At 37.0% G+C, this 21,719-nt stretch overlaps 1 protein-coding gene across 4 annotated transcripts in view; it reads right to left on the reverse strand.

The window, feature by feature from the left end:
* Positions 1-460: 460 nt before the first annotated feature.
* The window catches only part of TRPC1 (transient receptor potential cation channel subfamily C member 1), a 64,762-nt gene continuing 43,503 nt past the window's right edge, over positions 461-21,719 (reverse strand). For all 4 annotated transcript variants that reach the window (XM_019753587.3, XM_019753588.3, XM_074334017.2 and 1 more), the window contains 6 exons: positions 20,232-20,371; positions 18,663-18,806; positions 6,044-6,219; positions 4,372-4,573; positions 3,900-4,094; positions 461-2,938 (listed from right to left, as the gene is read on the reverse strand). In XM_019753587.3, coding sequence (XP_019609146.1) covers positions 2,711-2,938; positions 3,900-4,094; positions 4,372-4,573; positions 6,044-6,219; positions 18,663-18,806; positions 20,232-20,371 — 1,085 coding nt within the window. In that variant the 3' untranslated portion in view covers positions 461-2,710. The remainder of the gene's footprint in view (positions 2,939-3,899; positions 4,095-4,371; positions 4,574-6,043; positions 6,220-18,662; positions 18,807-20,231; positions 20,372-21,719) is intronic.

Raw genomic sequence — 21,719 nt, forward strand, 5'->3', positions numbered from 1 at the left:
TCCAATTGGTATAACGTCAACTCCCTGTAAACAAATCACTATACAAACATACACGTTGCCTAAAGATATCCTAGCTGTTCTGCTTCTCTGATTGAACTCTGACACATTTTCCCCTTTTTGTTACTGAACAAATTTCCATTGGCTGGAGGTATAATTTGTTTACCCATTCACTAGTTGATGGACATTTTGTTGTTCTCAGTTTGGGATAATGAATAATCATTCATATACAGGTCTTTGTGTCGATATATTATTCCAAAACATGGTATTTATAAATATAAGAAGAAATAGCTTTAAAAAATGTGATAGCCACTGAAAGTAGGAAAGGGACACAAAGGACTCTGATGTTGATGGTTTAAGTTTTAGGTCTTTCTTACCATGATTTTAAAAAAACCCAAAAAACCACTTACTTGTATATTTTAAAAGAGTGAATTTTATGACGTGAATTACAACAAATTGTCAATTTATAATCTAATTTCAAGTTTTATTCACTTTTTTTTTACAATATGCTATCATTTAAAACATACCTAAGTAATTCATGCATAAAGTAGGCACTCTATAAACATTTTGATTTAATAATTAGGTAGAGTTTTTAGAATGACTAAAAGTCCTGATGTAAAATCCCAACTGGGAAGTGCATAATTCCATTGTAGACAAAATATATAACTTTACAATAAACATTTGATAAGAATTTGCCCCAAAGAGGGAACACCCACAATTTGGAAATTAAAAAGTAAAAAGCAAGATGAAACACAATACTAATATACTCAGACAATGATCCCCGCATTTGTGAGGCTTACAGACCACGCATGGGCTACCTGCACCCTGGGGGTGGGAGGCCTTAAGACCATCTGACATTCAGTTAAGAAGATAATTATGTACCTAATAACCTCTTAACTGGAAATGTTACAGGAATATATAAGCAATAGCTTGTGAAAAATTTTTAAGTACATCTTTTGCACGAACACAGAAAATAAAATTTAATTTATATTCTCCAATTTAAAAAAAATCAATACTTTTCATCATAAGCAGCAAGAATGATCCCAAAATAAGCTGAGTCACTTTCATAGAAGCTACGTTAAATTCTGTGGAAAATATAATACTTTGGGAGGCAAGCTTAAGAACCTTAGTCCAAGTGTATAACAAATCCTTGTGTTCAAGGGTCTTTCAGTGTTCACAAAAACAAAACAGGCTATGACCACACATGATAAAGAAATATCTTCTAAATACTTATTTTGGGTTAGCTTTATAACTATGAACATTCATTCCAGCTTGAAAAAGAATTATAGCACTATTATGGTAAAGAAAACTAAAAGCTACCAAATGCCTAACCTTAGAGAAGTACCTGTGCAAACCTATAAACATAAATACTCTATAGCTACAAAACAAAAAGTCTACTAACTATATTTCTCAAAAATATACATAATTCTATAAAAATTTAAACACACGGACAATATCAATACATGGGAATGTATATATAAAATTCTAAATACAGTGATTTAAAATACAGTGATTACAACCATGTAAAAATAAATGCAGAAAGTGCTAAAAAATGTATACACATTTTAAGAAAGGAAAATACTGTATTAAAATTGTAATATTCAATACATACCAATAACAAAAGATGAATACAAGTCATATTTGACTTCTGCAATCACAAGAGGTGCTCAAAGTGGTTACCGTCAGCATCCAGACACTTCTGATTACAGCAAACTACTGCTTGAGCTACGTTGACCAAATGTCCACCACTTGTATCGCTGCACATGTTTCAATTTCTTCCCGAATACCACCAGAGTCATGAATGGGTACAACTGTCAGGCGTGTCGGAGGTTCTGTTGCACACTCACGCCTCCATTGTCATTGTACTTCCACAACATTCTCGAATTTCAAATACCACTTCAAAATGGTCTTGCACTCCTCGAACAACAACCGAGCTTCTGCCATTTTCTTTGACTGTCCTGCCTGTCTCATGGTGACGCTAGCATTCATTTGATTAACGCCATCTTTTGAGCAATCATATTACACACTGCTACCACAATTCAACTCAACTTCGAGAAATAATACATAGATAACATATTTTAAAATGTGTATACATTTTTTTGGCACCCCCGATATATTACAATAACAAAATTGAAGTGAATTTAAATTTACAGAGACGTGATGAATAGATTCAAATATCCATTAAGGTTGTTTCTTTGTTGCTTAGGATTATAACAGAATAAGAAAAAAATAGATTATTATTTTAGACAAAACTATACTCCTAAACAATAAATAATGAATTATATGTGAAGTCCTAAAACAGAGATATAAAAAACTATGACTTCTATTATTTAAAGTTATCCTATATGGACAGAGATCAGCCCACTTTTGCTGATTTTCATTATCGAACTTTCTGGCAACCTGTACAATTATAACTGCCCTTTTCAAATATAAAGAGAAAATATTTTAGTTCATTGTTCAAATAAGAATACCAAGTAGCATGTTTACTCTGTCCTTAATCTGTTTTGCTCCTACAAAAAGCCACTAACAGAGGGTTTTAAAAAAACTAATTCTATATACATATTTTACATAACATATATTTATGCTATATATTTTAAAGAATGGCTTTTACATAATTGTTTAGTTCAATATATATCATTGAATTGCAAGTTATGCAAACATAGTCTTTCATATTTATTATTGAAAATTATTTTCTACATGATTTAGAAAATGGTTAGTTTCTTGGATAAAACATAGCATATTTAGAAGTCCGAAAGCCAAGTAAATCTCTTATTTCATTTCGGAATTTTGACAGATCTTGGCGCAGTTCATTTAGATTTTCCACTGTTGCCTGATCTGTACTTTGCATCTTCTGCCTCATAGAAGTCAGGTAACGATGCACTAAGCAGCACATCACTTTTTGGTAGTTTTCATCTCTCTTTTGTTTCAAATTTCTCCATTCCTTCAAAACAAGCAATAATATGATACTAACAATGTGCATAAACAATATTTAAATATGGTGGATTTTTTAAAATAAAATTCACAAATGCAAACACACATCTTCTAATGCTTTAATAGCCTATATCCTTGCCACTGTGTTTTACCAAATAACATTGAACACTTATTTAAAACAAATATAGCCTACATATTCATTTTATTCATTCACCTGTATGCTTATTTAGATTTAAAAAGAGACTTAGGAAGCCTGTTTATAGAAGAGATTAGCAAACTAAGGACCCACAGGCCAAATATGGCCCACTTCCTGTTTTTTATGGTTAGGGAGCTAAGAATGGTTTTTACAGATGAACATTTACAATTAATTTTACAATAGAAAACAGTAATTTTGAACCCTAATTAAACAAAATGGAATTCCATTCTTTATTAATAGATCTGTATTATAAAAATTTATTACTCACTTATATTAAATTTCATCAATAAAAATTTAGTGGAAATTTATGTTCTTTCTTGTTATATTACTACTCACATAAATCTTTCATTTTGTCTTGGCCTGCAAAGCCTAAATTATTTACTATCTGGCCCTTTATAGAAAAAGTTTCCAACTTCTGGTTTATAGCAACATGTATTGAATGATTCATGTGTTGAATAACTTTCAAGAAGAATCAGAAAAATATGAGCTGACTCTAATAGTCAATCTTTATCTACGCTGACAGAATAGGTATTCTGAATATTTTCCATGTTTTAAAACTGAGACAAGATTTCATGAAACAATCGCAGCTTTCTCTCTCATTCTCAATAGTTACTGAGTCCTTACTTTATGTTATATCTATGCTGTGCTTCAGGGATACGAGAGTGGAAAAAAAAAAATCAGTGTCAGGCCTTAAGAAGCCTGCATGTTTATGTTTTAGGAAACATCTGAGGTTAGAAACTGTTAAAACGTCCACGTCGCAGTTCTAATCTCCTACCTTTAAACTGTTTTGCCGTTTAACCTTGCCTTTGGATGTATGCGAGCAAATCCACTTGCTGAGGCTACTGATCATATAGCAGCCTGTCTTTGGTGAGGGAACGATGTTGAAAGGGGGAGGTAAAGTACACTTGTCATCAAAGTAGCTAAGCCACAGCTTGGCTCGAGCAAACTTCCATTCTTTGTCTTCGTGATTCTGTAAGAAGCAAATGAAAAAGTAGTATAGGATGTGAACACACACACACACACACACACACACACACACACACACGAGGGAGAAAACGGGAGAAAGATTGTTTTAAACTGTCTAAATCTTTCCATACCTTGTTATGTATAAATTTGGTTCAAGATTTGCAGTTAACATACATTCTTTACATTAAAAAATCTAATTTTTAAACGATACTAATACTTACAATCTTCTTACACTTGGCATGATCTGCAGAGACTCTGCAGTTCTAAAGCAATGAACTTACTGCTATCAGCTGGAAGCTTTTGTGCAGCATGGCCACCAGCAGCTTGGTGAGTACAATCACAACCACCACGTTGTAAGTCCCAACGATGACGGCTCCCACAAAGGACTGCAGCTCTTCTCCGTAGCTGAATCTCGTGACAAAGATTGCCACGTGCGCTAAGGAGAAAATATACCAGAACAAAGCAAAGCAAGTGCCAATGAACCTGTAAAGACAATTACATTTCTGTTTAAGAGAAAATTAAAGAAATTAATTAGCAAAAACGAAGAATTCATTTATACCAACATCACCTAAAGAAAACATTGATAATCCAAGAGTACTTTATAAAATAAATTAAGTTGAACCCAGCAGTACAGACGTGTCTTACTTTTTTAAACAAAGAAATAGACTCAAAGGAAGATTAATGATCCCCATTTAATCTCTTATTGCCCTTCTGTCCATTCTCAGCACAGCGGCGTCTACAACCCTATTAATGCCTAATTAGATACTGTCACTCCTCTGCTCAAAAATTTCAAACAGTATCTCAATAGCCCAAAGTCCTTACAAAGGCCAAGCAGGTCCCGCAGGATCCCCGTCACCTTTCTGACCTCATGTCTTACACTTCTCCCTGGGATTCACTACCCACACCTGCCTTCTGGATCTTCCCTAAATATGCTAGCCATCCTCCATCTTGGGCATCTGCTTTGCCATCCCCTCTCTCTGCCAATGCTCTCCCTCCACTATCTCCTTAATTTCCCGATTCTTCACCGGCTTTATACCTTTACTTGAATGTCATCTCTGGGGGGCCTTCCCTCATTTCCTATCTAAAACTGTACCCTCTCTCACATATATCCCTCCTGACCCAAGCTGTGTCTCCTTCGCCCTTATCACTGTGTAATATATGTTTTATTTCTCCTTTTATCACCTATATTGCCTCACCAGAATATAAGCTCCATGATGTAGCTTTGCTCACTGATACTTCATTCACTCAGGTCTTAGAACAGTGTCTGGTATATAGAAGGTGTTAGATGTATATTTGTTGATCATTTAATCTTATTCCTTAAATAAGATGACATGACAGTAACTGAAGAACAGTTGGTACACAACAGGAACTCAACAAAGGTGTAATTCCACACCCTTCCCCATTCTTTTATTTAAGAATGAGGGGAGGTATTTTGTCTGCCTCAAAACTGGTTGTTCAATTCCTTATTGAACATAATTACAGTACACATGTATTATGATGAACAGAAAATTAGAGAAGAAAATTGTTCAAGAAGCTCTAATAATTCTGTTTGAATAACCTCCTAGCAAGTGTTCAGAATGTGAGAGTGTTTTGGTTGTAACAATGACTGAGAGTTGCTACTGACATTTAATTCTGGAGTAGCAGAGACGTTGAACATTTTCCAATATATGGGACTGACAAAGGAGCGCCCTTCCCCAAATGTTAGCAGGACACAAAAAGCCAAGGTCCATCTGTTGAGATGTGCTGTGGGAGGGGAGACGATGAAATAACTTGGGCCTGCTAATCACTTAAGATTCTCTATATGAAGATAACTATCCAATGATTCATGAAAAATAAGTACTTATTAAAAAGGAATTTCTTAAAGAAAATTTGAAGTTCTATTTCTGTAGGTACTAATTCACACGTAACAACAGAAAGAGAGAAAGAGTAGAAGCCACTGTAGGAGACACTCACGAGTGGAAGGTATCATTGCTTTGCTGTTCACAGAAGATGCCTACACAGTCCTTCTGCTCCTTTGGCGTATAGCCTTTATCATACAGTTGTGTCAACCCAATTGTGAAAGAAAACAAAACCAGAAGGAACATCCCAAGAAACTTTCCAAAATCTTGTAGCATCTGTCCCATTGAAATCTGTGGAATATATTACATAGGTATTCATTATCAGGAAAACAAAAATATGAAATATTAAACGACCAAGTAATAAAAGGAAGACAAACACATGAGCCACATCTACTCCTTTTCCTCCTCTGGCTGAGGTAGTTCAGCACGTTTAGAACATCAGAACCCCAGCTGCCTGACAAAAAGCCATTCTGACCACGCCAACACCACCTGTTGAATGGTGCATTACTTGTACCTGGACCAAGTCTGCAGAGGGCACTGTTCTATGAAGGTAGAGAGAGAGATGCAGATTCAAGAAAGAGCCTAATTTGTAAGGGATAAAAGGAAAATTTCTCACTCAAATCTAAAGGAAATTAAATGCTTATGTTTATAGTTTCTTAAAATTTACATATATATAATCATTCTGACATGAAGTATTTCATTTATTTGCAACCAATTCTAAACCAATTCCCAAAGGACAGCATTTCCTCCTCCAGGACTGCCCTAATATCTTCCGCTGAGGTGACTGAGTTTCCTTCATTTGGGGTCCATTCTAAGAAAATATTATGAGTGCAAGTCAAATGAGGGGTCTAGTATTAATATGACTATCTTTTGCAATGTAGACATCTGTAGTGCACCTGGGAGCTTTATCTAAGCCTAATTTCATTCTTTTTCCATACTTCTTCAAAATCTGGGGAATATGTACTTTTCATAAATACTTGGTGTTTAAACTGGCATACAAATTTGGAGAATACCTTGACATTACCCTTTTGACCTAGCAATTCTCTCCCTACAACTTTAGCCAATAGATAGGAAGTACACAAAGGTGCATGTATATATGCAAGGACTTTCACTGCAGTATTGTTACAGGCAGCCAAAAAATCAGAACATCCTAAATGTTGTTTAAAAAAATGAAGTACATCTGTAAGTATGTACTGTACTTTCTATGCTGGCATAGAAAGATATCCATAAAATATTAAGTCAAAAAGCAGGATGTAGAACTGTATTATAACAGCTCCCTTGTCCACTTTTTAAAAGGACATATCAGATACATTATTTTCAGATAGATATGATTTAATATGCACAGGAAACTTCTGGAAGTTTACACAAGAAACTTGGGCTAGAGGTAGGGCTAGAGGTTGGAAGGAAGACTTTCTGATTTGGAATTTTCTTTACTATATACATTTATTACTTTTAAGATACAAAAAGTAGTGTTTAAACATAATGCTTCCTCAAATTTAACCAGGTCAAATTTATATAATTAATTAAATCCAGCTTAATATAAAATTCCCAGTTGCCTCAAGCCTGTCAAAATAACCTATGCTGGGCACCACTGATACAAAGTGGCAGGAGCAGGCAAGTGGTCAGGCCCGTGCAGCCCGCCAGTGAGCAGCTGATTAAGTGGGACAGGTACCCTAAAATGTCTTAGGCACACCACAAGCTGGCAACCCGGCTCGGCAGCAGTGAGGTCCAGTATGCCTGCCCTGCACGTGTGACGAGGCCATGTGGTGCTTTTCAAAATCTCATGCTTACCTCACTTGGCCCCATGGCAAAATTCTGACAAAACAAACAGGGAGCTTTTAGAATCAGAAAGCTTAAAGTGTATGGCTCACCTTGGAAAAGACATCATTTACTCAGACTGTGAGTGCTTAGAATAAAGCTGTAACATATTAGTAGAAAACTTAGTAAGTTAAGACAGTAAGAATACAGTAACTGCAGCAAAATAACTTCAGAAAAGATTGCCTTTGAAGAAAATTTAGATGCTGTAAGTTTATAGATAAATAGGCTTTTGCAAGAGTGGCCATATATATTTTAGTTTTAATTTTAAAAATGTAGTCCCAAAGTAGAAGCCTTAATTTAACATTACTAAGTTTTAAAGAGTAAGCATAACTCAATTTTAATATCAAGATGAGCAATATTTAGTCAGAAAACCACAAACTTCATGACTTGTTCTTTAAAAGCATGATATTAGTTCTCGTATAAGATGGAATAACCAAAAATAGTTACACTGGTATCACTGAGGTGAAGATTAGCTCCAAGAGCATACTAACCATTCGTATGAAAGGCAAACATTAAAAACACACATTTATTTCAGCCTGAGAAAGATTATAAGTCTTAGTTATTTGTAAAAAAAACATAATGCTTTCTTAAATATTTACTTATTTAAAACTTAGCAGTTTTACTGCAGAAATATGAAGACATGAAAAGAGAAAATTCAAATGTCAATACTGAAATTTACACAGCAGTTAATACTAATACACAGAAAAAAAATCTTTCCTAGTAATCAGAAAGTGGAAATTAAAGCAAACTAGTAAGACAGTATAACCAAAAAAAGGCAGCGCCAAATGCTACTGATGTGGTGAAAACAGTGTGCTTTTATACTGCTTATGTGAATGAAAATGAACACACCCTTTCATAAAGAAACAAACACCAAGGCCCTACAAGAATCATATCTTTTAACATGTTAATGCTACTGAAGACATATCCTTAGGAAACAAATTAACAGAGGTGGAAAAAAAGCCTTCCACACTGAGCCTGTGTAGAACAGCAAAACCACACTGACAAAAGGAAGCAATAATAATAACCACTTCTGGTCACTCTTCCAAATCTTTCTCCAGAAAACCAGTAATTATCTAAAAATTCTACTGAGCCAAGTCATTCGTGCTCAAAACCAACTTCGCGTGTGTGACAATATTCAAATTCTTGGCACAGAGACCTTCAGGGCCCAGCTCAGTTTATCTCTTTCAGCCTCCTCTCCCCAACTGCAACCCATGGTCCAAGTGCAAGGACATCCCGTCTCCTCTAAGCATGCCATGCTTTTATGGCTCCATGTTTCTGTTCACGCTACTCTGCCTCTGTTCTTTGCCAAGTAAGCTTCTCATCCCTTCAAGGCCCAGACCAAATGCTTTTCTAACTCTCTCCGGCCACCTTCTTAGTCATGCTCCAAAGTACTCACTACATAATCTCTAAAACAGTATTTTTCACTTTATAGTAATATTTGTTTGTCTCTTCTAGTAGTCTTTGTGAACTCCAGAACCTGGCATATTAACTAAAATGATACACACATAACTACTTTTGATATGCCTTTTTATCTAACTACTATTTTCCACAAGGCATCACGTTATTTACCCTGCAAGGTAGGGAAGGCTAGTATGATTATCTCTATTTTTCCAAGTGACAAACTGAAGCTCAGGGAGATTTACTGAACTGCTTAGGGTAACAGATGTAACCAGAAGTACAACTGAATTCTTGTTTTTCTAACTCCTGCAACAGCTTTTCTAAAACCACTTTGTGGTTTTTATCTTAGGTTTCTCATTAAAAATTTGGGGCTGGGTACAATTAAGAAGGATTTAGTCTCACATAACAGTCTCCCTACACAGCAGGGCTTCTTGAATTAATACATGAATAGATATGCACAAAAAATGCAATGGTTAACATTTTACACCAAGTCTTTTTTCTAACACTTAGTTTCTCACCTATGAAAGGGATGGCCAAATGCTACATCAAACTCACTTACCTACATGCTGTTAAAGATTTGCCAGACTTAACCACAATCTATTTAATCAGAATCTGCGAGGACAGGACTCGAGAATGTAGGTTTCCCTTGCTGCCAGGTGATTCTGCAGCCTCACCAGTTTGGGAACTCCTAGACTACATGACCTCTAAATTGTCCTCTAGCTCTAACATTCTATGCTTAAAAGAAAATATCCATCCCCAAATGCAAAACACCTGAAATCACTCTTTACTCATCACGAATGACAATGTGCCGTTTATGTTATACAGGCCACCAAATTAAATCTAACAACTCCAGTAAAGGCAGGTAATCCACTAGGAATAAAGTAAGCAGTCGTGTGTCAGACACTAGGTTCCCTCTCCAAGTTTTCTGGCATTATTTTTCAGGTCTGCCATAGTCAGCTCTAAATGTAAACGGAACGGAGGAATGGATCTCACCATTTATGTAAAGCCCATCATGTGTCAGGCTCTCTGCTATGCATCTTATGTACATGGCCCAATTTAATCCTCACACAGACTCAGAACCCTAGACTCACAGAGATGGAGTCAGTCAGTCATGGGCAAGATTGTAACCCAAGCTGTGTGGTGATATCTTTCCTTTCTGTCTAATCACCCAACTACCAGTTTTCAAGGTTGTTTAATTCATTTGAAACACATTAAATAAACCAGGAAAGTTTTAAAATCTATACATTATTAAAAACTGCCCACAGTATTGTACAGTAGACATTAACGAGGGAATCCTATTACTCTAGCATAGAAAACTGAGGCAGCTAGCTGAGCAGTTAAGACCATTTGCTCTGGAGCCAGACCCCCTGAGTTGGAATCCCAGTTCTACTACTTACCAGTTGTGTGACATTGTTCAAGTTACTTAAAATCTCTCTACCTCAGTTTCCTCCTCTATAAAATGGAAGAGTCTGCCTCTTAGATTGGTTGTGAGGATTGCATGAGGTAATAAATGTAAACAAAGATCTCAGAACAGCATCCCAGTAAGGACTCAAATGTTCAGTTATTACTGCCATCATTATTCATAGATTTCATCCCCATGCCTTTACCTGTTTAAATTCATAACTGATCTATGCCCAACCACGACTCTTACGTGTGCTGAGGTATACTAGCTTCCTTCATAAAATCAGGAGTACAAACATCTCAGAGCAGGTTGGCCTCCAGCGTCAGACAGACTCCAGTTCCACGCTTAACTATCCCTTACTAGTTCTGTGAACTATTTGACTTCTCTAACTCCTTAGAGTCCACATTTGCAAAATGGAATTAAAAATAACAAGGGTTGTGCTGAGGGTTAAATAAATGGAAAACATTCAGCACAGTGCCTGGTCCCCACAAAATGTCCAATGTTAGTTGCTGTTATTATTTTGAATGAGGCAACTACAGCAAAAGCTCTATTTCTCCATCAGCTATGTTCTTCTCACACCATTCAGCGCCAGTTTAACTTTTTTGTGTTTGTTTTAAATTTTTTGCATCATTTTTGTTATTTAATATTTAAAAAATTTTTCAATTACAGTTCACATAATATTTTACTAGTTTTATGTGTATAACATAGTGATTAGACATTTATACAACTTACAAAGTTATCACCCCGATAAATCTAGCACCTATCAGACACCACATATAGTTATTACAATATTTATTATGGGCTATAACTACCAATTCGTACTTCTTAATGCCTTCCCTTTTTCAGTCTCCCCAAACTCCTCCCATCTGGCAACCATCATGTTCTCTGTATCTGAGTTTGTTTCTGTTTTGTTTGTTCCTTTATATGTATATATATATTTAATTCCACATAGAAATGAAATCACATGGTATTTGTCTTTCTCTGTCTGACTTACTCCACTCAGCATAGTACCCTCTAGATCCATCTATGTTGTTGCAGATGGCAAGATTGTAATAGTCCATTGTAAATATGTACACTTCTTTACCCATTCATCTGTTGATGGACACTTAGGTTGCTTCCATATCTTGGCTATAGTACATAATATTGCAGTGAACACATGGATGCACATGTCTTTTTGAATTAGTGTTTTGGGATTCTTTGGATAATTACACAAAAGTGGAATTACTGGGTCCTTCCTTGCTTCTTGTTATAAAGTCTATTTTTCCTGGTATAATTATTGTTATCCCAGCTTTTTTTTCTGTTTCCCTTTTCATGAAATACCTTTTTCCATCCCTTTACTTTCAGTCTGTGTGTTTTCGATCTGAAGTGAGTCTCCTGTAGGCAGCATATGTGAGGGTTTTGTCTTCTTATGCATTCAGCCATCCTACGTCTTTTGGAGCATTTAATCCACTTACATTTAAAATAACTATTGATTGGGCCGGCCCAGTGGCTCAGGTGGTTAGAGCTCTGTGCTCCTGACTCTGAAGGCTGCCGGTTCGATTCCCACATGGGCCAGTGGGCTCTCAACCACAAGGTTGCCAGTTCAATTCCTTGAGTCCCGCAAGAGATGGTGGGCTCTGCCCCCTGCAACTATGACTGAACACGGCACCTTGAGCTGAGCAGCCACTGAGCTCCCAGATGGCTCAGTTGGTTGGAGCGCATCCTCTCAACCACAAGGTTGCTGGTTTGACTCCCGCAAGGGATGGTGGGCTGTGCCCCCTGCAACTAGCAATGGCAACTGGACCTGGAGCTGAGCTGCACCCTCCACAACTAAGACTGAAAGGTCAACAACTTGACTTGGAAAAAGGCCTGGAAGTACACACTGTTCCCCAATAAAAATCTTAAAATAAAATAAAATAAAATAAAATAACTTGATTGATATGTAGTTATTGCTATTTTACTACTCATAGTTTTGATCTGTTCTTCTTCTACTTCTTAAAGAAGTCCCTCTAAGATTCCTTGTATACTGGTTTGGTGGTGATAAACTTTAACTTTTTCATATCTGGGAAGCTCTTTATCTGTCCTTTGATTCTAAATAATAGCTTTGCTGGGTAATCTTGGTTATCATCACTTTGAATTATTTTCTGCCAATCCCTTCTTGCCTGCAAAGTTTTTGTTGAGAAATCAGCTGACAAGTCTTATGGGAGCTCCCTTGTAGGTAATTAACTGCTTTTCTCTTGATGCTTTAAGATTCCTTTTGTCTTTAAACTTTGGCATTTTAATTATGATGTGTCTTGGTGTGGGCCTGTTTGGGTTCATCTTTTTTGGGACTCTCTGCACTTCCTGGGCTTGCATGTCTATTTCCTTCACCAGGTTAGGAACATTTTCTGTCATTATTTCTTTGTATAGATTTTCAATTCTTGCTCTCTCTCTTTTCTCCTTCTGGTACCCCTATGATGTGAATGTTGGTACGCTTGATGTTATCTTAGAGGTCCTTTAAACTATCCTCATTTTTTAAGATTCTTTTCTCTCTTTGCTGTTCTGATTGGGTGTTTCCTACTACCTTATCTTCCAAATTGTTGATTCGATCCTCGGCTTCATGTAATCTACTGTTTGTTCCCTCAAATGTATTCTTCATTTTAATTATTGTATTCATTTCTGACTGGTTCTTTTTATGTTTTCTAGTTCCATTTTTATGTTTCCCATCTTTTTGTTGAAGTCTCACTGACATCACTGAGTATCTATACAACCTGTGTTTTGAACTCTGCATCTGCTTGTCTCCATTTTGTTTAGTTCTTCTTCTGGAGCTTTGTTCTGTTCTTTGGTTTGGGACGTGTTTCTTTGTCTCCCCATTTTGGCTGCCTCCGTGTGTTTGTTTCTATGTATTAGGTAGAGCTGCTATGTCTCCCAGTCTTAGTACAGTGGCCTTATATAGTAGATGTCCTATGGGGCCCACTTGAGCCAGGTGCTCCAGGTGTGTCCGTTGTGTGTGCCCTACTGTAATAGTTGAGCCTTAATTGTTGTTGGCACATCAGTGAGAGGGACTGACTCTCTGGATGATTGGTTTCAGGATTGGCTGTCACTACAGTGGGGGAACTATTGTGCAGGAGCTGACTCTACAGAACAGGATTCACTTTAGTGGGGCTTTGGTGCCTGCCAAGTCTGCCCTTTGGGTGTACCTTTTGTGGAAGTGGTTGGGTGGTGCTCTGGTCTGAAGCTGGCCAGTGGGTGTGTTGGTCTCTTGGGAGGGGTGCTGGTGCAGACTGAGGTCAGCCACTGCCTGTGCCCTGCCCAGTGCCAATTGGGAGCTACAAAATAATCTGCAGATGGTTGCCACTTGTGCTGAGTTTGGAGGTGCTGTTAGTGCCAGGCTTGGGGGCTGCTTAGCAAGATGTATGGGGCACACTGAGGCCAGATGCTGCTTGTTCAGGGTTTGTGAACCTTTGAGAGGTTTTAGGGAAGTCCACAGCATGAGCCAAAGCAGGATGTTTGTATGGAAAAGCCACAGGAAGTAGCTTGGCTGGGCCCACAAGTTGGGTGGGGCAGGGTCTCAAAAGAATCACCAAGGTGGGGTGAACAGTGTTATGTTAGCTAGGTTGATGGAGACTCAGATATAGTGCCTGCCTGTGCAGGCTAGGTGGTGGTGGTGGTGGGGGGTGTCAACAAAGGGACAATGGCTTCTGTCAGCACTTCTGTCTAGGAGAAAGCTGCCCCTCCAGTCCTTGCTCTGAAGTCAGAAGATTCAGTTCTTCCCTGTATGTTCCTAGTGCCTTTTGAGCTGCTGACCCAGTGCTGGAGCCCAGAGCGAGTGAGTCTGTCAGAGAATAAGTCAGTATGCAGGCCCTGTAAGAGGATTGCCTGGGACTCCAGCAGTTCTCTGTCTCACTCATCCACAATCTCCACTGGTTTTCACAGCTAGAAGTTATGGGGACGTCTCCCCCCAGCATAGGGTTGGGAGGATTGGGACCCTGAACTGGGACCCCTCGCTCCTCAGGGGGGACCTTCACAGCCAAGATATCTCTACTGATTTTAACTGCCACAGCTCATTCCACATCTCCACCCTTCCTACCAGAATAGAGGTGGTTTCTCCTATATGTCCTTAGTTATAGGACTTCTATTCAGCTGGACTTCAGGCGATTCTCCATGATGGCTGTTCCGTAGTTTAATCGTAATTTTGATGTAGTCATGGGACAAGGCCAGCACAGCATTCACCTACTCCACCATCCTGACCAGAACTCAGCACCAGTTTCTCAGTTCAACAAAAATTCACTAAGTAACTACTATGGCAAGACAGTGAGTAAAGCACAGATGATGAGAAAAATCCCCATCATCAAGGAATTTTTAATTTAGTAGAAACAACATAACTTACAATTTAAGGCAAACTCAATTTAAATAGTCTTACAATTAAAATAAGCTTTAGGAAGTAGTCATAGAGGTTCAAAGTATTAAGTTCATTGAATGAAGTTATTCATTCCCATGGGAGTAGAAGTGTAGGAATAGATTTTCAAGTGGAGGGGGCACTAAAACTGGCACATGTTCCCTTTCCCTGGAACGTCTTATACCCACTTCCCTGGGAAGCCTTCTCTGATGCCTTAGGCTAAAGAGAGTGTTCTTCCTCTGAGCTCCCTATAGCAGCATTTACCACTCTCAATGTCACTGGCTTGCTCATCACCCTCAGTGAACTATGAGCTCCTTAAAAAGATACTGCAGCTTATCCATTTTAGTATTCTCAGCATCCAGCACCTACCAGGCACTCAATAAATGCAAAAGCATATGACGTATGTGAGATTAGTGATTGGTCTTGAACCAGATGGAGAACTATTTCAGGAAGAGACAAAGAGATGAGTATAGTGAGAGATGCCTAGAAAGCAAGTAGGGCCATATTGTAGAAGGCCACCTTTCAAAGTCTACCTACAACGTAAGTCACAAATGTAATACATTCATACAATCATAAAAATGACAAGTGCTAGGATAAAGGATCCTGCTGAATACAGGATCATTTTATATATTCCACCATGATGTGCCTAGGGCAGTACCAGTTTATACTAATTGTCCCAACTTAGTAGTTAATAGCATCCTTTTCATTCCCCCAAGTGTCTCCATTTGGATGACAAAACATGGTCATTCTACACAAGGCAGAGATCTGGACCCCTACAACAGGTTATATAACCAGTTAAAATAAAAGTCTGTCAACTTCTAAATCTGCAAAGATTTGGAAGGAAAAAATGTTAGTAAACAGGGATAAATTTGACAAACAACTGTAGTAATTATATAAAACATTATCTGAAATAACAGGCTATGTACATAAAAGGGAAAAGGTGCACTTTTGCTAAAGTAGTTAACTTATTGTCAATTTTCTTTTCACATGTCTTTTAGTTTTATATTTTTAACTGTATTTGTCTATTTTTATTTAGTGCCTTACTTATGATGAACAAAATGTAAAAAAGTATTATAAATTTTATACATAAAACTATTCTATAATACTTAGGTCCTGCTATGTAATACAAATCTATCATGTTAATACTACACTAGAAAACAAATGTCTTTATTTGAAAACTTCTTTAAGTAAAAGCCTGAAAATATGACTCTACAGATTCCTATTCAATGCCTATTTTCTGCCCTCTTCTTGACTAACCAGACGTTGATTTTTCTGAGGGACAATATGCTCAATTAAAAGTGCTTATCTCCTCAGATTTTCTTGTAGCTACAAATAGCCATGTGACCAAATTCTGGCCACTGAGATACAAGTGGAAGTATTTGGAAAACGATTGTTCTCTTGATAAAAAAGAAAGACAACTGGACCATGCTTTCTGCTTTTTGCCCTCTGCCTTTCTCCTTCTTCCTGCTGGATGCAGACTTGATATAATGACTTGCAGCAAAGCGTTTGCAACCACGAGAGCCAGTCACACTCTAAAGATGGCGACAACCTTTCATGAGAAGACTGCTTTGTAACACCATATTAATTCCACTTGTACTTCCAAATCCTTCAATTCTGAGATAAACCTATACTAGACAATCACACGGAGATAATCAATGGTTGCCTGGGATGAGGTTGGGATGAATATTAAATGCAAAAAGGTACCAAAAAAACTCTTTTGGGGGTGCAGATGTTCTATACCTTAATTATTATGGCTGTTAAACAAGTTTATACATTTGCAAAACTCATCAGACTATATAGTTAAGATGGGTGCATTTCACTGTATGCAAATTATACCTGAAAGATAATTTTTTAAAAATCATTTGCTTCACTAGATCATGATATTTAAACATGTATTATGATTAAGCTGCAGACATTTTTAAAAAATAGGAACACAATAAATATTTGTTGATCTGACAAATTGTTAGTTCTATGGCTATTAGAACAGTACAAATTATCCTGCTGGAGGAGAAATACACACACAACAGCTGACATGACAAATGCAATATCTGTATACACATCTATAGTTCTTTTGGGAAGCGACTAAGTCAGGAAGGCCTGACGCAACAGTTTTAAGAAAAAGAAATAGATAATTCACTAATGAATAATAATATTCTTTATCCTTTTTAATTCTTTGTAAAAATTTATAAAGAAATTTCCAGTCTAGAAACTTAGTGATATCATCAGTTTTTAGCTGAAAAACAATCAACATGCATGTAAAAATACTGATTCTTGATTAAAACGTTCACAGAAGATATTAGTGGCAAAATTAAATCAAAAGAAGAGATAGTCTAAACCAATGTTTCACATACTGTGTTTCCCCAAAAGTAAGACCTAGCAGGACAATCAGCTCTAATGCGTCTTTTAGAGCAAAAATTAACATAAGACCTGGTATTTTATATTATATTATATTGTGTTGTGTTGTATTATATATTATAGTATATTATAGTATGTTATAGTATATTATATTACACCCGGTCTTCTAGTAAAATAAGACTGAGTCTTATATTAATTTTTGCTCCAAGAGACGCATTAGAGCTGATTGCCCGGCTAGGTCTTACTTTTGGGGAAACACTAGGTACTATGTTTTGGAGAAAAACAGAGACGTGAGCGTATGTCATGAAAAATGGGTATGACACTAAATTTACATAATGATAGTTTGAACAAGGTCAAAAAAGTTTCTTTATTTCTTCCTCACAGGCTTTAATGTGAGTGTGTCTTAAACTTATTTCAGTCAGAGCATCTCATAGCACTCGGTTAAAGGGGTCACACTTCAGGAAACACTGTCGCAGGACGACAGCAGAAGCCAAATCAAATCAGGTTTTTCCTACATATTTTATTTACACATCTCTGGAGAAGTTAATTATGCCTTTTATTTAAAACATCCCCTTTAAAAATATAAGAGAATCTAAATTGTTAGTAAAATTTTACTTATCAAGGAAAAATAAATATTGCTCAGATTTTCAGACTTCTAAGATAACTTAGAGTACATGTAGAGCCAGTCACCTAGCAGAGTTAATCTCACCTTCTAAAAACAACCAACTCCTTAATCTGTGGGGTAAATTCAACCAATTATGAGTCCTTTCTTTAGTGTAAAGAGACCTAAAATTTTGTTGTGGACTCTCATGCATGATAATCATACTTTGAACAAATAACATACCATCTCAAAAGCTCAATTTCTTTAACTATAAAGTACTATAAAGCATAAAGCTAAACTATATAAACTGAAATTTTTTAGCTTTAAATATGCTATTTTCCAACTCATTACATTTAATATTTATTAAGTAACATGAAAGAGTATTTTTTACAATATAGCTTACATATTTTCAAAATCAAGAAGTATGAGTTCTGTTTGCACAACACTCCCCTTTATCCCCCCCTTATATTTATCATTTAAAACTTTAAATGTGAGATTCGTTTTGGTAAAAGGCAGATTTTTACATCTGAAGTGTAACTATACTTAAAACACATCTATGTCTGTGGATTGGGGGAGAGGGACAATGGACCACAGCTTAGTGAAGTGTGAACACCTCAAAGCAAAGGACTACCATTCAGCCAGATGCAAAGCATGAACACACTAAGTCCTTTCAATTGTTAAGTATTTTCCAAAGCAAAGTTTAACTTTAACATAATGAGAGAACAATGTTCCAGTGCACAAGCAGAAAGACATAATAACAATGATATCTAATAAACGTTCTTTAAGAAATTTTAATTATTTACCTGTAATGGACCCAAGATAGAACTTGTTGTATACATAAAAAAAAGACGAAGATAACTCAGAACATTTGCAAATGCAAAAAGCCCTTCTGCCACCAGCGTAGGATGGAATGCATCCCAGTCCTTCCGATCAGCAAAGTCATGAAACTAAGGTTAGGAAGAAAAAGTCAAAGGTAAATAGCTCTCGATTTAGGAAAATAAAAACAAATATTCTGATTGTTGAAAAAATTACTTTAATTATGTCTCCTAAGGGATCTCCATTTATGTTTCATAAAGTTCTCTTCTTTATATACAAATAACATTTTTTTAACTAAATAAAAGATTCCTACATAGGTGAGGCAATATCAGTAACTCTATATGAGGTTTTGGCACAAACTCTTAGGTTATAAAAAAATTGTCATTAAATTTTTTATGAATGAAATGTTTACTAGTCTTTTTAAAATCCCATTAGACAAACTTTAAGTACCTTTGCGTGTCAATTACTATATTTTGCCGTGAATAATGTGCTCCTGTGTATAATGCACACCCACGTTTTTAGCCCAAACTTTCAGGGGAAAAAATGTTTCGTTTTAATTTTTTAATTTTCTTAGTAATTTTGCAACTCTGGTCATTGAACATACCAAACAACCATGTTCCATACTACCGATTACTTAAAGGAATAGATTTCTTAAATAAAGTAAAATGATGTAAGATAACCAGTTTGCTTTCTCTATAGTCTATGAATTTGTCAAAAAACAGAAAATATTCTATCTTTTATATCCTTGAATGTGACACCTCAGAAGAAATCTAAACTCAAGTTTTCAACAAAGATAGTTAACATAAAATCTATTACATTTTCTAGGCTTGGGGGAGTTTAAATCTTTATAAACGCAAAATTATGTCTATAAGGCTAGATTTGTGCCCAATTCTAAATTCAAAAATACAGGCATCAGAAAAATAATTACATTTACATCACTTTTTAAGCTATGTAACATCATAATCATGATTTGGAATGTGTAAAACACCAATAATGAATTCCATTCAGATAAACTTGTTTTTGTGGCAGATGTAAGTATCATGCGAATCAATGCAAGTAAGTAACTTGGTGTTTCCATTGGAAGTGTACACAGGTTAATGAGATACACAAGACTAGCTCAGATCTAAGGATTCGGCATTTGGGAGAAAGAAAATGCCTAGAAAGAAAATTTCAATCCAGTCTTGGATTCTGACTGTGTGGTCTTGGACAAGTTACTTAATATTTCTGAGCTTCGTTTTCCTGATTTGCAAAATGAGGATAAGGAAGGACATCTGTCTCTTAGTCCCTTTGAGGATAAAATGAGACAAAGTATAGCAAGTGTCCAGCGGGCCTGGCACATGGTAGGTAACCGACACTGAACGACAGCTAACACCCTTCACACTACCAGCAGGGAAGGGAGGAAACAATGCATGGTTCCCTCATACAGGGACCAGTGGAAACGGAAAACACACCAGGTACAGATTTGAGCCAAAACAACTCTGAGTTCGGTGCCCAAACCCCAGTTGTTTCCTGAATAAACTCCATTTGTGCCTCCAATTGACATAGTTAATAGTCACCTTGTTGTGAGCAACCACTTTGAGGGCAAAGGTTGCCAAATAAAGTGAATTCATGACAAAACTGAGCTGATTACGAGATTCTTCTAGAAAGTTTTCCAACCCTTCATACCAGAGTCTTTTAATGTCTGACCAAATCATCCCTAAAAAAAAAGGAAGAAAAAAAATCAGATAGAGCTCTCTTCATTCAATAATAAACTGAAAAATACTTTAAGACTCAAAGCATTAAATAAAACCCTTGCATCAGCCATAGGCTCATTCAGAAGAAAGAAACAACTTCTTGGTAAAAAAAATTCTCAAAATTTGAAAGAAAATAACCTTAAGTTTCATATGACAGTATACTTCCCAGAGAGGAATTTTAATAAGTGAGGTCAAATGAGCCTAAGAAAACAAATAAATTGATGCTACACACACACACACACACACACACACACACCCAAAGGCTTAGTTCCTGATCCCTTTCTCTATCTACACTCACTCCTATGGTGCCCTCATCCAGTCTAGTCTAATGGCTTTAAGTATCATCAATGTGGCAGTCTTTCAAATTACTGCCTCTAAACCTCTCTCTTAAATTCCACTTATGTAGGTACTTGGCCACTCCACGTCTCCACCTGGATGTCCTCACATGTCCAAGCTGGACTCCTAATCCCTGCCCTGCAATTTGCTGCACTGGAAGACTTCCCCATCTCGTTTAATGGCAACGCCATCCTTCCAGTTGCTCAATCCAAACGTCCTTGAATCATCCTCGATTCACATTTCTTTGAAACCACACATTCAAAGCAATAGCAAAACCTGTTGGTTCTACTTTCAAAATATATTTAGGAGCTAACCTTTCTCACTACCACTTCAGATTCAAGCCACCATCCTTTCTTGCCTGGATTATTGAATATCCTACCTGGTCTCCATTCTTCTACTCTGATCTCCCTAAAATCCATTCTCCACACAGCAAGCAGAGTAATCCCTTTAAAATGCAAGTGTTATTTCTCTCCTCAAAACCCTGCAGTAACTCTCAGAGGGGAAAGGATTAACTGCAGGTAAGAACCCTTTCTCCATGGGAACATAACCTCATGTTATCTATTACAGTGGTTTCCTTGGAAACACACACTGTTAAGAAAATCATGGAAGGACAGCAGTGTTGAACAGTATGAAAGCAAGCACTGATTGGGAAACTGCATCTGGATTGGGCGGCCCCTGAGGTATGCACAGCAGGACGAGGTAGAAACAGGTTGGGAAATGCAGGCCTCAGCTTCTCTGTGTGATGCCCTTTCCGAGTGTGCCTGTGGTGGCAGCTATTACTCTTGGACTTTGTAACACATAGTTCCTGCTACATCTGAGGTTTCTCTAGCTGGGAAGCCCTCACCCACCCCTCCGGCCTCATCCCATACAACTGAATATGCCCACAAGGGGGCTGGGAAGTAGCCCCAAACTTCTGTAAGAAGTGCCAATAAAGATACATTTGAAGCTGTCAGGCTGTACTTCCTGTTTGTATCC

This window comes from Rhinolophus sinicus, chromosome 17 (assembly GCF_057876585.1).
Source record: "Rhinolophus sinicus isolate RSI-liver-muscle chromosome 17, RSI-T2T, whole genome shotgun sequence".
NCBI classification, from domain to species: Eukaryota; Metazoa; Chordata; class Mammalia; order Chiroptera; family Rhinolophidae; genus Rhinolophus; species Rhinolophus sinicus.